This window comes from Pelodiscus sinensis, chromosome 20 (assembly GCF_049634645.1).
Source record: "Pelodiscus sinensis isolate JC-2024 chromosome 20, ASM4963464v1, whole genome shotgun sequence".
NCBI classification, from domain to species: domain Eukaryota; kingdom Metazoa; phylum Chordata; order Testudines; family Trionychidae; genus Pelodiscus; species Pelodiscus sinensis.
This window is the reverse complement of record NC_134730.1, coordinates 18806425-18821985: the sequence shown is the minus strand read 5'-3', so window position 1 is coordinate 18821985 and position 15561 is coordinate 18806425. Positions and strand designations below refer to the sequence as shown.

Sequence of the window (15561 nt, the reverse complement as noted above, 5' to 3'; positions counted from 1 at the left end):
ATTAAGATATAACAGTGTTAAATAAGGTCATATACACAGCGCCTGTTGACACAGGGGCCCTCCAATGCCTTCCTGCCATATTAAGGCTTAGGAGTCTAGGTTTGGTTTTTTTTAAATATATTTTTCTTAAATCACACTATTAAAACTACATCTTGCCATGTTGAAAGTAATGCAATGTGTTTTATCTTAACAAATAAAAATATGTAGTGTAACTTCAAAAACCCCAGTGGAATAGTAAGCTTTTCTATTTTCTTTTGCTAGGAACAGAGAAGGGTTAAGTTGAAAAGAGTCATATTCAAAAAAACTCAGACCCAGATGTCTTCAAAGTCAAAATCATAGCGTAAGTCAAATTATTCAAAGCATAAACAAACATCTATGACTGACGTAGCTGCTTCAAGTAGGCTAATACCTCAGTCAGTGTTATTCATTTGGTTACAGGCTGAGAGAAAGAAGAATCAAAATGAAGAAGTTATTTGTGTTTGTCTTCATTTTGGTCACCCTGACCATTTTTACAGGTAGGAGTTCATATAAAATAAATTTGCTGATGTTCATAGAGCATAGTTCATGTCCACAGCGCAGAGCATATGGTAATAATATTCATGTTTTAACCTTGTCTTTAAATATCTTAATATGTCCCTTTTAAAACCAGTTACAATATAACAGCATTAAATATCACATTATACTGCAGTCTTCTGGTAATATTTTTACTACTATACTACGCATTATATCTCTGAATCATGACTCTGGAGTCATTATTAAAAAAATTAAAAGATTTTTAATTTATAAATCTACATTTTTACATCACTTACTATTTCACCATATAATGCAATTTCGCTTTGTCTTAATACTTATTTCAACAAAAGTCTGACAAGCTAGCTTTGTTTTGAGAAATAGTAATAAAAAGTAGTGCAACATAGAAATGTTTTTAACAAAAAATTGGCGGGATTAATGGCTATCTTAAATAGGTTGGTGTGTGAAGTTATATTTTTCTCATTTTGTGCAGGTTTTGTAATAATATGGTAGTGTTCTGAGTAGGTTTTGCATATTGTTAGTACGCTAGCTTATATAAAGCACATATATATTTTAAAATTGTTTAAAATTACACTCATCTCTTCTGGAATGCAATATCCCTTGGGAAGGGGCTGTAATGAAAGAACACTTTGTGTATTGACTAAAATCAGATTTGAAAACCCTTCACCATGGACCTGAAAGATAAAATATTAACTTCTTGTTACTTTCATACTTTATTTCTTCTTCCCCCCTCCTTTAGATGCTTCACCTATTTTGACTGAAAAAGAAGCTAAACAGATTCTGAGAACTCGTCGTGAAGATAGACCAAGAAAAGCTGGTTTCCCTGATGAGCCAATGAGGGTGATTTTTCATTTTTATTTAAAAACTGAATACACTAAAACAATTCATTGTATTTAGTGCTTAACATTGTATTTGCATAGATACACTGATCGAAAAGAATCCTATCTCGTTGCAAATGCCACTCTTTTAAACAATGGAGTGAAATATTTCTTAAACCCTTTTGCACTCTTTAAACTATTGTGGGGTAGCATTCTCTGAATTATGATTATACCTTGGGACTGTGCATACGTGCAAAGTGTGGCGGTTGTCTATAATCTACGTCTGTCATCATTCTGAAATGTAGACGCAATAGCTGACAAAAAATAGCTTTTCATCTGTACAAACATTTAGTTCATCATGTTATAGCTGTAAAATTAAACTCACTATGGAAGATAATTTGCTTGCTTTACATTTTGTGCAGAAAGCTGGCGGATGTAGGTGTCAGTGGTCAGTGTGGAGATTTAGGTAGCTCGGGACTGACTTTAAAATCCATTTTGCTGCATCCATTAATATTTTAGACAACTCCCAAGGATAGGTTTATATACTAAGAGACTGTACACTTTTTTAATTGTTAGAGCAAAGTCACTGTGTTGTTTTTAAACATAGTATTTTATATAATTTGCTTAGTAAGCACAGTAAAAAACAAAGGAATATATTAAAAAAAAAGGCAGAGAGGCACCTTCCAGTTTACTTGGTTTTGATAGGGAGTGTGCTATAGCCCCAGACTTCTCAAAAACTACTTACAGCATTTTAAAATTACTGCATATTTCTCTCCAAAATAAATAAACTATGTTAAAATTATATGGTTGTAAAGAGGCTAAAAGCCACAGAAGCCAAAAAGCGGACAATAGACCATGCATATACGATGAGCATAATGGGCTTAATCTGACAAGGTGCTGAGTACACCTCACGTCAGCTGGAGTTAAGGGCACTCAGCACCTTGTAGACTTGAGCCAGTGTGTACAGAATATGTGGCTGGAGAAGGCTGGTAGTTCTCTCTCACCTGGTTAGTGCACTCTAGCCAGGAATAACCCATCTGGCAATCAGGGATAGCTGAATTTACAACTCTGCCCCACTTACATACTCTCCTCTTTGTCTCCCACTTTGGCATCGACACATCAATCCTGATACAATGATTCTTCCAACATCAGAGTGCCTGAGACAATGGAAGCCATAACCCCACATGGCAAACTGCAGTAAAAAAAACACTCCACAGCTGACCCTCCATATCCAGGTTTCTACTAGCTTCAAACTGCCCTCAAAGCAGCCTCATTCAGCTGCAGGAAATTAGCAGGAACCTAGAACCCATTTAAAATGATATGCAGCAATTAAATATACAGGCAGTCCCCGGGTTACGTACAAGATAGGGACTGTAGGTTTGTTCTTAAGTTGAATTTGTATGTAAGTCGGAACTGGTACATATTGTAGGGGAAACTCTAGCCAAACATTTCTCCAGAGCTCAGTTTTATTCTCCCACACCTCACTTCCCTCAGTCCTTTATTCTCAAGCTGAGGTGTCTGCTGAGAAAAGCCTCTCCGGGTCTCCCTGGTCTGCTGGGGGGGCGCTAGCTTCGCATCTCCCTGGTCTGCTGGGGGGAAGCAGCTAGTGTGGGGTTGCCTCACCCCGTTTGTAAGTAGGGATCCGATGTAAGTTGGATCCATGTAACCCGGGGACTGCCTGTAATAGGATAGACTGGAAACAATGGATTGGATAAACGCTGGCATAAAGAGTATGTTACATAAAACTTGTGATCCATCATCCAGGTAAGGATGTAATAGTTTAACTCCGCGCTTGTCAAACTGTGGATCCCGACCCTCCGGGAGGTTGCAAGCAACTTGGGGGGGGGGGGGGGCGTCACGAGCAACTTAGAGGGGGGTCGTGGTATCACAAAGTTTGAGAACCCCTGGTTTAGCTGATGCTTATCAGTTTCTGTTCTGATTAAGCTCCCACAGCACAGCCGGCTCCCCTCTTACACTACAGAGCCCGCAGTGTGGGGCAGCTGGCTCTGTGCTGGAAGCGGGGCTGGTGACCTGGGAGTGGGGCTGACAGAATCCACAAAGCCTCCAGCTGCTTGCCCCGCTCCTGGGGAGCCAGCTGCCACGCTGCACTGTAGGTGGTGCAGTATAAGCCTGGGAGCTGCCAGGGCATCCCTCACCATCTTTCCTTCCTTAGTCCCACCCAGCCATAGATCCATAAAAACAGTTAACCGTGTAACTGCTAGGATTTTTAACAGTCACATGGTTACTATTTTTAAAATCTTTCTTACATTCCTACATCCAAGGCAGCTGAAATTCACACAGCCTTCACAGCTGGTCCTAGGAAATGAGCTAGAGTAATGACTGCTGCCTCTTGTCCCCACTTGCATGGGGGTTTTAAGATTATACAAGCCACACAGCAGTGGATCTCTGTTCACTGCTGGTCTGGCTTTGCCCTCTCCCCAATGCACTTTCCACACCATTAAGGCTGGTTGAAAAATTTCTGTTGAAGCTTTTCCTTTTAACGAAACATTGAGTTTTAGACTAAACAGACATTCCCACAGAAAAGTCTGCTTTCTGCAGAAAGAGGAAGCTTTTCATTAACCTCCCACATCTTTGGGTTTGGATGAAAAATTTTAATTTTCCAGAAGAAACAAATCCATTTTCCCATCAGTTTTCCATACCATCCTGCGCTGAGAATGGAGATTTCCCCTTCTCTGCACATACGGGTGCAGAGGGTCCCCTTGTGCATCTCTGGCAGCATCCTGCATTGTCTGACCACAGAGTTTAAGTGGTCCTTTGCACCAGGGTGAAATTTACACTGGGATGAGCATATTTGCTAAACAACCTCTGTTAATTTAAGTAAATGGTTTATATAATAAGCCAGCTCATGCTCATTCTGGGCTGAAGAAGAGCTGTGTAAACTCAATAGCTCGTCTCTTTCATCAACAGAAGTTGGTCCAATAAACACTATTACCTCATCCCACTATTACCTCCCTACAGTCCTTTTAGTTTGCTAAGCTCTGAAGAGCAATTAATCAGCCATCCCTTCGCAGATCATGTGTACTAAGGAGAAAATACATCCTGTTTAAATGTTGATGGACACTCAAACCTAGTGCAAATGAAAGAGAAAGGATTTTACCCTTAATGTTCTCCGCATTTCCTCTGACTCCCAAAGCAGCCAGAATGCTATGAGATAGCTGATTACATTTGTGCATCTTACTTAGGGGGCTAAAGGGAAAGTTTATTGTCTTTATCCATTAATACTACATTTCCTAAGGAGAGGAATTTAATGTGCCTAATTTAAATGTTAGCTATATTCAACATGTCATCAATTTTTTTCTTTTTTACATAAGCCTTCTTTCCCTCCCCCACAACTAACCAAACCAAAGAATAGTTAATAACCAATGTCTCTGTACTCCCGCCTCACTACTCCATGTTGCTGGCCCTGCTGTTGGTAGGGGCTTTTCCGTCCAGGGCCGGGATTCCCAGGCACCACCTGGTCCAGCCGCTGCTGACCCCAGCTGAGGCTCTCCAGCCCCTTGCGGGACTCCTGGCTGGCTCCTGCTCCAGGGCTCTTTGGTCCAGCAATATCTATGGCTCTGCTGGACCACAGATGTTGCCGGTCCAGAGAGTCCCAGATTTGAGAAGTTCAACCTGTAGTACTAAAGCTAGGCAAATATTTTACCACACTGTGTGAAACTGTTGGGGCAATTGAAAAATTGGAAAGCAGAGAACTTGAGGTGTTGTCTACTACTACTGGGAAAAAGCATTGGATTCAGTTCTCAAACTGTGGGTTGAGACCCCAAAGTGGGACGTTTTAATGGGGTTGCCAGGGCTGGCATTAGATTTGCTGGGACCCAGGGCCAAAGCCTGTGCCTCACCCACCGACCTAGGGCCGAAGCCAAAGAGCAAGCTCCCCCATCCAGGGTCAAAGGCTAAGGCCTTCATCCATTTGTGGCAGGGCTCAAGCTACAGGCCTCCCTCCTGGGGAGGAAATCGTTGGGCTTAAGCTCCCCTTTGCCCCCTGCCTGGGGCAGTGGGGTGCAGGCAGGCTCATAATTGGTCTCCACACCTGGGATCATGAAGTAATTTTTGTTGTCAGAAGGGGGTTGCGGTGCAATGAAGTTTGAAAACCCCTGGTTGGAAAACATGTTTTAATGCAATGACGGTAGCCAGTGTAGATTGTCTTGAGGTGGAGAACTATCACACGTTTCATTTTGTGCAAAATATATTTTTTTCAAACACCTCTTATTGAAAGGTGATTATCTGTGGTATAAACATCTGATTAGTAAAATGAGTAGCTAGTCTTCTGGTGAGACACTGCTTTGTTATCTCACATCAAATCGATAGAAGATGTGGCTGTAGAGTAATATATTCAGCTGTGAAAGTAACATATTTCTCGGCTACCTGCCTGTGGCGAGATCTAATGGCTGCTGAGCGTTTTCATTTCTGAATGCTGAAAATGCACTGGATTTTATTTTGCAGACGAGGGAGTCTGCTCCCAATGAAAACAAGGGGGTCTGCTCCCAATGAAATTGACTGGGAGGGTTCTAATGCTTTTCACCAAGGCTACGTCTAGACTGGCATGATTTTCCGCAAATGCTTTTAATGGAAAAGTTTTCCGTTAAAAGCATTTGCAGAAAAGAGCGTCTAGATTGGCACGGACACTTTTCCGCAAAAGCACTTTTTGCGGAAAAGTGTCCGTGCCAATCTAGACATGCTTTTGTGCAAAAAAGCCCTGATCGCCATTTTCGGGATCGGGGTTTTTTTGCACAAAACGTATCTGAGCTGTCTACACTGGCCCTTTTGTGCAAAAGCTTTGCGCAAAAGGACTTTTGCCCGAACGGGAGCAGCATAGTATTTCCGCAAGAAGCACTGATTTCAGACAGTAGGAAGTCAGTGTTCTTGCGGAAATTCAAGCGGCCAGCGTAGACAGCTGGCAAGTTTTTCCGCAAAAGCAGCTGGCAAGTTTTTGCCAGTCTAGACACAGCCTGAAGGTATTGGGCCCTTGTGGTGTGTCTATACAGCAAAGTTATTTTGGAATAACAGCCGTTATTCAGAAATAACTATGCAAGCGTCCACACAGCACTTCCGTTATTTTGAAATTATTTTGAAATAATGAACAACTTACTCTGACTTCTCTAAACCTCATTCTATGAGGAATAATACCTATTCCGAAATAGCTATTTTGAAATAAGAAGTGGGTAGATGCTTCACTGCTGCTATTTTGAAATAGCCCCTCACCAAGGCCATTCTAAGTTATACCTCCTGGGGCTCTAAATCAAGATAGCACGTCTACATTAGGGAAGCCTGCCTTGGACTAATTCTGAGGCTTCCTTGCAGCGTAGATGTGCTATTTCGAAATAAGCTATTTGGGAATAACTGTGCAGTGTAGATGTAGCCTTGGGCTGTGTCTACATTGGCATCCCTTTCCGGAAAAGGGATGCTAATGAGACACTTCGGAATTGCAAATCCGCGGGGCATTTAAATATCCCCCGCGGCATTTGCATTTACATGGCTGCCGCTTTTTTCCGGCTTGGGGATAAGCCGGAGAAAAGCGCCAGTCTAGACGCGATTCTCCGGAAAATAAGCCCTTTTCCGGAGGATTTCTTATTCCTACTTGCAATTCCGACTCGTCTCATTAGCATCCCTTTTCCGGAAAGGGATGCCAATGTAGACGTAGCCTTGGAGATCAGATTCCACAGAAATGGGAGTGGTATAACTACATCAGATCTCTAGTGAATCAGCAGGTTGAGGAAGCTCCCACTTGGGCAGAAAGTACCACAGATATCCGCTGTCTAATATTTTTCTTTGCAAGACTGTTGCAAATAATGTCAAAGGTAGTTTTAAAAGCCCCCTATTTCTGAAATGGACTTTGATAGTGCCTGTGATTATTGTCATGTGACTCATTTCCACTGTTCCCTCTCATTTTTTCCATCCATGTGCAGAATACATTTTATTATGTTCACCAAAGTATGCATGGGTGTGAATCCCCCAAAGAAACACATGCTACAAGAAGTGGGAAACTGTGGCCACACTGCCAATCAGCTGGATGGCATTTAAATCTCTTCTAGGCGGCTGCCCAAGCACGTAGCTTATAGGCAACCCTACTCATTTCCCCTCTGCCTTTAATTAGTTGGGGCCTGTGCCCACTGAAGTCAATGATAAAACTCCTATTAACTTCAAGGATGCTGGACCAGGCCTGAATTATTTTTCACTACTGTGGTCCTACTTTTTCCACTTACAATGACAATGGGCTGAGTTTTCCGTGCTGCACAAAGTATTTGGATACTTACTGGAGCATCCGGGGAGCAGACAGCCTGCGCGGGCCCCTGGGCAAGATTGGGGGAGTGGTTCTGTGCTCCCGGAAGGAATGAGGCCTCAGGCAGAAGGGCCAGGGCCAGGGCCACCAGCTCTCCATGCTGCCTGGAGCATGGTGCCTACCCTTCCCCCAGCTTCAGAGTTGCACAGAGTGCACAGTGCAGCACTCAGGCAGAGAGCTAAAGGGGCCCAGGGCTCCAGCTGCTGCAGTAGCAGCGGACAGGAGCCCCAGCCTTTTTGAAACTCTGGGTTCCAGGGCAATTGCCCCTGCTGCCCTGCCTTGTCAGCAGGCCTGGAAACATCCAGCCTGCCTAGGCAGCTTTAAATATCTCAGCCAATATAGTCTGATGGTTGCCTCATCTATCTTGCATCCTGAATCTAGTGTCTTAGGTTTAAGCAGAGGACTAACTCCACCCGAACTGATAAGTGACTCATATCAGAATGTGCTTAAAGGGGCATGCCAAGTTCTTTGAGGCAAACAATGTTTTGGAGCCTATACCTCTCTAGAGAAGGCCAGCCGGCCAGCTGAGATAGCACAATCTAAGTAGCATTATTAGATCTGTGCTAATTATTGATGACCTAACAGATGGTGCTTTTGTCACATAAAGAAGCAAGCAATTCATTGCTACCGCACATTTACATATGCATATGTTATAAAGTCATTCAGAAAAGATACTGGAATTTCAGAGTGGATTGAGTTTATTAGCATAAAACTGGAGAAAAAGAAACAGAACTTTGGGTGCTTTTGGAGGGGAAGGGATACCGCAAATGACCTTTCTCTTCTGGTATAAACAAGCCTAGGATACTGAACACTTCCAAGGAACCATGGGATGATAGCTCGTTGACCATCACAAACAGTAGTAGACTATTTAAAAAATGAGTGATCCTGTAGCACCTTTGGGTATGTCTACATTTGCACCCTCTTTTGAGAGAGGGATGCAAATGAAGACATTTGAAATTGCAAATGAAGCCAGGATTTAAATAACCTGCACTTCATTTGCATAGTTGCGTTATGGCGCTATTTCAAAATAGCACTATTTCGAAATAATAGACGCTGTTAAGATGCGGTTATTTCTAGAGAAAATCCTTCTTTCGAAATACTGGGAAACCTAATTGTATGAAGAATAAGGATTATTTTGAGAGAAGGGTTTTCTCTCAAAATAACTGTCTTAATAACGTCTTTTATTTCAAAGTTCGCTATTTCAAAATAGCGCCATAATGCAAATATGCAAATGAAGCGCGGGATATTTAAATCCCGGCTTCATTTGCAATTTTGATTGTCTTCATTTGCATCCCTCTCTTGAAAGAGGGTGCAAGCATAGATGTACCCGACGCGACTAACAAAAAAATATAGATACCATCATGAGCTTTCATGGGCACAACCCACTTCTTCAGATGTTGAGTGCTGCAAGAGGCACAGAGGGGCACAGAAACCCCCAAAATTAAGCTTTCTAGCCATCATAGTTTGCAAGGTATCAGACCTCAGAAATCACCCAGGAATGGGGAAGAAGTGACACTGAAGATTGGCTGGCATTTCTGTTAGCCTGGTGACAGATGGGGTTAAATAGATACTATCGGAGAATGTGCAGTATAAAAGTTCAGCATCATATTCATAGGTATAATGGTAATATTCAAACATACAATGTAAACAGAGAGAACTGTTGATGTTTGTAAGAAAACTGATTTACACTTGTGAACTAGAAGCCTTTTAAAGGGCAGGGGAAGTGTCAAACCAATACATTCTAATATTACTTACATGAAAAAAACACAGAATTGTATATATCTTATAAGAAAGATCAGGGAATGACTGGAATGACTGGTACTTATCAGAATCCCCTTTGGAACTGCTCCAGAACTCAGAATCATTCCATGGTTTTAAACTAATTAAGCTTGATCTTCAAAGAAGACTGCTATAGATGATCCTGCAAAAATCCCTGTCCATTCCCAGGCCAGTAGAAGCTTTAGTCTGTGTATTCAAAAAAATTAGTGTCTATGCAAATGTATCTCTTAGCAGTGCAAATGTCTGTCTGTAAAAATGTGATCCATAAGGTATCAAACACCACTACTAGCCTAGCTATTAATGGAATTCAATAACAATGGTGAGATTTGATCAACCTGATTTGCAGGCTGTTTTCAAGGTGACATAGCTTAACTGTCAGGGTTAAATTCAGTCCAGTTGCTAGGGGTGCAGTTCATTTAAATTCAATGAGCTTGCACCAGAATAGAGTGAATACATGTTTAAAGCTGTTTTCTTTCCTCTAAACAGGAACACATGCTTTACCTCCAACGCTTGGAGCAAAGATCAGAAGAACAATTCCTTGAGCACTGGTTAAATCCACATTGCTACCCACATTGCAACAGGAATGTAGTTCATCCCATCTAAAGGGTTTGTTTTTTCCCCATTTACTGGAATGTGTTCTACTTTGTAAAGCACCATAGTTCCTTCAAAACAAAGCGCTGAATTTCTGCTGGTGTCTACTGAAGGTAGAGGAGTTATGCTAATTCACACCTGCAGAGAATTTGGCAGAATGTTATTTTTTTTCATAGATTCTCAGGCCAGAAGGGACCTTTGTGATCATCTGGCCTGACCTCCTTAGCACAGGCCATAGAACTTTCCCAAAACAATATTCAGAGCAAATAATTTACTAAAAGTTCCAATCTGGATTTTAAAATGATCAGTGAGGGTAACACTTCCACAACTCTTGGTAAAATATTAAACGGTTAATGTCCAAGGTACAAGTTAAAGCTGAAACCACTGAGTGTACAGTTAAAACCTCCTGGATACCATCACTGCTCAGCTGCCTTACAGAATTGTAGGTGCCAAAATTCAGACAAAGGCCCTGATCAAACAAATCTTGGCGTAGAGCAGGCGCATAACCACAGGTGGGCCTGAATGGGCCTTGGGCCTGAATTGGCCGTAGCCCACCCACTTGGCATCGAGGTCCACCCCACAAAGGCTTACCCGCTCCACTCCAGAGTTCTGGGAAGGGAGTGGGGCTGGGGCTTACCCCACTCTGCCCTGGCACTCCAACCAGAGCAGGGCTGGGTTTACCATGCTCTGGCCGGGGAGTGGGACTGAGGCTTACCCCTCTCTGCCCCGGCGCTTTGGCAGGGGAGCAGGGCTGGGGCTTACCTCCATCCTTCTTGTCATGCTCCCCCCCACCTCCCATTCTTGCCCACTTGAAGTTGGGTTTCACCCAAGTGTAGAGAGCAGCACCTGTGTATGATTGTTGCATTCTGCAGCAAGTGTTAGTGGAGGCAACACATGAGTGTCAATTAGGTTATTCACTAGTCATACAACCAGTGGTGTAGCGAGTGCGAAGCTGGGGGGGCAGTTGCCCCCAGGCCCATGCTAGGAGGGGCACCAATTTAGCTGCCAAAAGTTATGTTGTTAACTTTTCTCTGCCCACTCACCTCCTTTGCAGAGCTGTGCAGCCACATGCGGATGGAAGGTGACCTGCTGCTGCTGCTGGGGGGACAGGATGGGATGGGGAAGGCTCAGCTGGCCCGCTCTTTGCTGTCCCCGACTCCCCAGGCCTGTATCCAGGGCCACATAACTGCTCAGCTGCTCCGGAGTTCAGGGGACAAATGATTGGGGGGCGCAAATTTTGCTTTTGCCTCTGGCCACATAACACCCTTGCTATGCCACTGTATTCAACTCGATACTGAGCTGTAGTCCATCCCATGTTCTCTGTACACCTGCAAATTCTCTTCCTTGCAAATGCACAGATACAAACAGGAGAAGAGATGGGGAGAGTGGACCTGTCTGAGGGAACAGGAATGTGCACAATTCTGATGCTAATAAAGTACTTGGCTACTAATCCCTTACTACCTTGGAGTAAGTTGGTGATTGCCTAGCACTTCCTGACTTCCTTCCGCTCCTCTGTGTCTACCTTGTGATTAATTGCACAGTGTGATGCACCGGAGTTGAGGCAGTATGAAATTCACAGTGTTCATCATTAAAAGGCAGCATTTAACAACAGTCATGCTGTGATCCTGCTTCATGTGCCTGATCCTGCAAAGAGTGGGGCTTGTTCTGTGGCATCTGTTATAGTTTCATAGCAGTTGTGCTCTCCCACTGAAATGGTGCTGTGCACACGAGCATAGGTATATCAGCATAGGTAACTAGTGTCTGCGAGGGAAGGAGGTGCAGGGATGGCCACCCAGAGGAACTGGGAGGGGGTATGAGGAAGCACCCCATTTAGCAATCAAAATTTTGGCAGGGGCACAGTGCATCTCCTGGGTGCTACATGAGTCGCCCATGTTTGTTAGCATATGTTATGTTGCTCCGTGTGTGTGTGTGTGTTTGATGTTAGTTATGCCAACAGACTGTAGTGCAGACATACCCATAGGGTCAGATTTTAAAAGGTATTTTGGTGCCTGATGGGATTTTCAAAAGTACCTAACTTTTGCTGAGTTCCGTAGGAGTTAGTCACCTAATCTGCGGTGGTATTTTTGAAAATCTCACTAGGCATTTTTATGCATTTTTAGATGTCTGTATAGCTTTGAAAATTGGACCTTCAGTGGAAAAACACCAACTTGTCTCAGCTGAAGATCCAGCCCTTTTAAAAATAATAAAATGAAAAGCTTAGTTTCTCACACAGAAGATGGCAGCATTCAAAAACTGTATCAGGTGGCCCAATTTTACCCTTGCTCCTAGTATGGGAGTATTGTGAACTTAGACCAGGTCTACTCTACAGGGGAAGATCCAATTAAGATATCCAACTCCAGCTAAGTTAATTACATAGCTGGAGTCAAAATACCTTAATTTGCATTAACTCACGGTCTCCACAGTGGGAGGTTGACATGAGCAAATTCTTCCATTGGCTTCCCTTACTCCTCACAAGGAGCAGCCAATGGGGGTGCTCTCTGAGTTCTATTTAGCGGGTCTTTACTAGACCTGCTAAACTGAAATCTGGAAGGTTGACTACAGCAATGTCCATCTTCTGCATAGTGAAGACTTGGCCTTAGATTACTGTTTGTACATCACTTACAAGCTGTGAAGCTCTATGTATATTCTTAATGCTGTCAGCATGTCTTTCTGTGAACTAATATTTCCTCATTCCTTTTCCAGATCTCCCCAGGTGCATTTAAGAAGAAACGGTCAGAACGAGGTTCATCCAGCATCTGCAATGTATTAACTGTAGAGCTAAAAGTATTTGGAATATTGAGCAATCTTAGTATGTAGCAAGGCTTTTGTAATCATACATATTTCAAATAATTTAATTGAATCATATCACCATATATTTTCAACCCATGGGTAAGCTAAGGGTTTATATGCATGAATCTAGAGCTTCTCCCAAGATTATAGAAGTGGGGCAGAGCAAATCACCAGCTTGTTTTAGAACATGGTTATTTTGGCTACTGTCTTATATATTGAAGCAGAAGGAGGCTTTAAGAGAAAGGAATGACACAGCTGGAAAATAAAAGCATGATGTGGCTCCCACCCTTTGGGGTTTTGGAGGAAACCTTGATTACAGAATTTCTGCAGTTTTAATAATATTGTAGTGAAGCATAACATTTATGCAGCATTAACCTTTTATACTAATTGCCTTGCAAATTATTTCACCTGTTATATCATAATAAAAGCTCAGATCAAGTCAGTTGACATTTAATTTTGTTACACTGGCATCAGACAGTGAGTGTAGATAGAATCAGTGAAGTGTTGCTCAATATATACCGCCTGAACTGTGCATGTTGTTCACTGGGGCAAAGCGTGACAGAGGCAATGTATAGATTGGGTATATGTCTTTGGCTGGGGACAATGTCCCCACTTAGCAAACTTTCTATATGAAAATCATACATTTGGGGCCTCAGTTACATACATGCAGTCACATGGATTTTTCAGGAGGATTTCATAAATGGAACTGAGGGCAGAATTTTGTAATTCCAAGCAGGAATAAATGGATGAGTCCCTTAGGGACTTGGCGAGTTCTGAAACTAAGGACACTTTAAAGTAGGCAAGGCAATAGTATCATTGAATGGCCAGTGTCTGTCATCTTCCCTTGGCATATGAACCTATAGAAGGAGTATGGGAACAGCTGCTAATGTGCAGCATTCTTGGGAATCAAGCTTTTAGGCATAAGCTGAAACAGTGAGGATTTGTTTCCACTTAAAAGCGCTTCTCCAGTAGCACTCCCCTGTTTGTTCTATGGCATCTGTGCTGCTTTTCAGGGAGAAGCTTAGCAGGGCCCGCTTTAGGAAGTGCAGGTCCCAATTCGAACAATATCGACGGGGCCCTGCAGCAATTTTGGTTGAGCAAAAAAAAAGAAAAAGCACACAAAAAAATCCCCAGCTACCTCCTCCGCCAACACACCCCCTCCACTCCCGCAGCGCAGGGAAACCCTGTGCTAAACTCACACCTCCTGCAGCACAGGCAGCCGCCGCACTCCTCCTCCGGAGCCAACGCCCCCTCCCACAGCGCGCCCCACACACTTCCAGATTCAGGATGCGGGGCCCCTTTAGGCACGGGGCCCGATTCAGGGCAATTGGGCGAATCGGCCTAAGGCTGGCCGTGAAGCTGAGTGTGAACCTTCTTCTGCTGTGTGTGCGTAGACGCACCCAGGGTTTCTTGCAGTTAGTGAAAAATAAGGTGGGGAACACAGGACCCAGCCGTCAGCCTCTGTCTTTCATGTGGGTATTAGGCAGATCAGGGAGGGACCCTTACATTTAATGCCAGAGAGTAGCAATGTTTGCTGTTACGGCCCCTTTGGTCATAGCATGCCTTCTCCACGGGACTGGACAAGGATGGGAGGGTCTCAGTGTTGGATTTTACTGACTCTAAAAACACAAACCCCTTCTTCCCCTATGGCTTCTAAACACTCATTGTGCAGCGCGGAGGAGCACATGGATCAGACAGAGATATCTCTTAGGGGAGGGTCTATTAATAGAGATTCTCTATGTTCTAGTCGGGAGGACAGGATGGAAGTATGAGTCAGATCAGAAGAGACACAATCACGTGAAAAAAAGTAACACATCAGGAAATGGCCGACAGATAAATAGTGACACATTTTTAAAGTGCTTATACATGAACGCTAGAAGTGTAAATAATAAGACGGGTGAACTAGAGTGCCTCATTTTAAAGGAGGATATTGATATAATAGGCATCACGGAAACTAGGTGGAATGAGGACAATGAATGAGACACAGTCATATCAGGGTAGCAGTGCACAACCCGCAGGGGTGGGGGGAGTGACAGGGGAGTGGACTGGCGCTTTAAATTAAGGGGTAGCAACAAAATGTTCCCTGGGCTTTTTTTTTTGCTCATCCAAAACTTTCCCAGCTCTGGGGGAAGGGGAAGGAGGATTGCAAATTAAAAAAGGTTGAGCACTGTACCAGACAGAACAGCTTGGGCTGGTGGGGGAGTGGTGCTGTACGTGAAAGAAAATACAGAATCAAATGAAGTAAAATCTTAAATTAGCCAAAATGTTCCATAGAATTTCTCTATGGATAGTAATTCCATACTCCAATAATAAGAATATAGCAGTAGGCGGGGCTCGACAATCTTTGTAATCTACTTGCCCATGGCGATTACAACCCGGAAGAGCTGGGTTCCGGCGATCTGTGCCTGCGCAGAACACCGGACAGCGTGACTGGCGAGCAGAGCTCACCGTGGCTCGGTGAGCCCTGGCAATAGGGATATATTACCAACCACCTCATCAGGACAGTGATAGTGACTATGAAATGCTAAGGGAAATTAGAGAGGCTATGAAAATAAAAAACTCGATACTAGTGGGGGATTTCAACTATTCCCATACTGACTGGGTACACGTCACCTCAGGACGGGATGCAGAGATAAAATTTCTTGATACCTTAAATGACTGCTTCTTGGAGCAGCTGGTTCTGGAACCCTCTCCCGGCCTGGGTTTTTACCCCTTAAAGAGCCAGTCTACGTCTACACTGGCATGATTTTC

At 43.4% G+C, this 15561-nt stretch overlaps 1 protein-coding gene across 1 annotated transcript; it reads left to right on the top strand.

The window, feature by feature from the left end:
• Window positions 1–374: 374 nt before the first annotated feature.
• On the top strand, window positions 375–13441 carry C20H17orf67 (chromosome 20 C17orf67 homolog). Its single transcript, XM_006125150.4, has 4 exons — window positions 375–515; window positions 1271–1371; window positions 9916–10035; window positions 12724–13441. Exons 1-3 carry the CDS (start codon window positions 461–463, stop codon window positions 10030–10032), a joined length of 273 nt encoding a protein of 90 aa, XP_006125212.1. The 5' UTR covers window positions 375–460; the 3' UTR covers window positions 10033–10035; window positions 12724–13441.
• Window positions 13442–15561: the final 2120 nt, after the last annotated feature.

Bases quoted from the DNA above. Each gene is read 5' to 3' on its own strand.
- C20H17orf67 (XM_006125150.4), top strand. From the start codon at position 461: ATGAAGAAGTTATTTGTGTTTGTCTTCATTTTGGTCACCCTGACCATT. The intron at 516-1,270 runs GTAGGAGTTCAT...CCCCTCCTTTAG, and splicing joins CACCCTGACCATTTTTACAG to ATGCTTCACCTATTTTGACT. The intron at 1,372-9,915 runs GTGATTTTTCAT...TCCTCTAAACAG, and splicing joins TCCCTGATGAGCCAATGAGG to GAACACATGCTTTACCTCCA.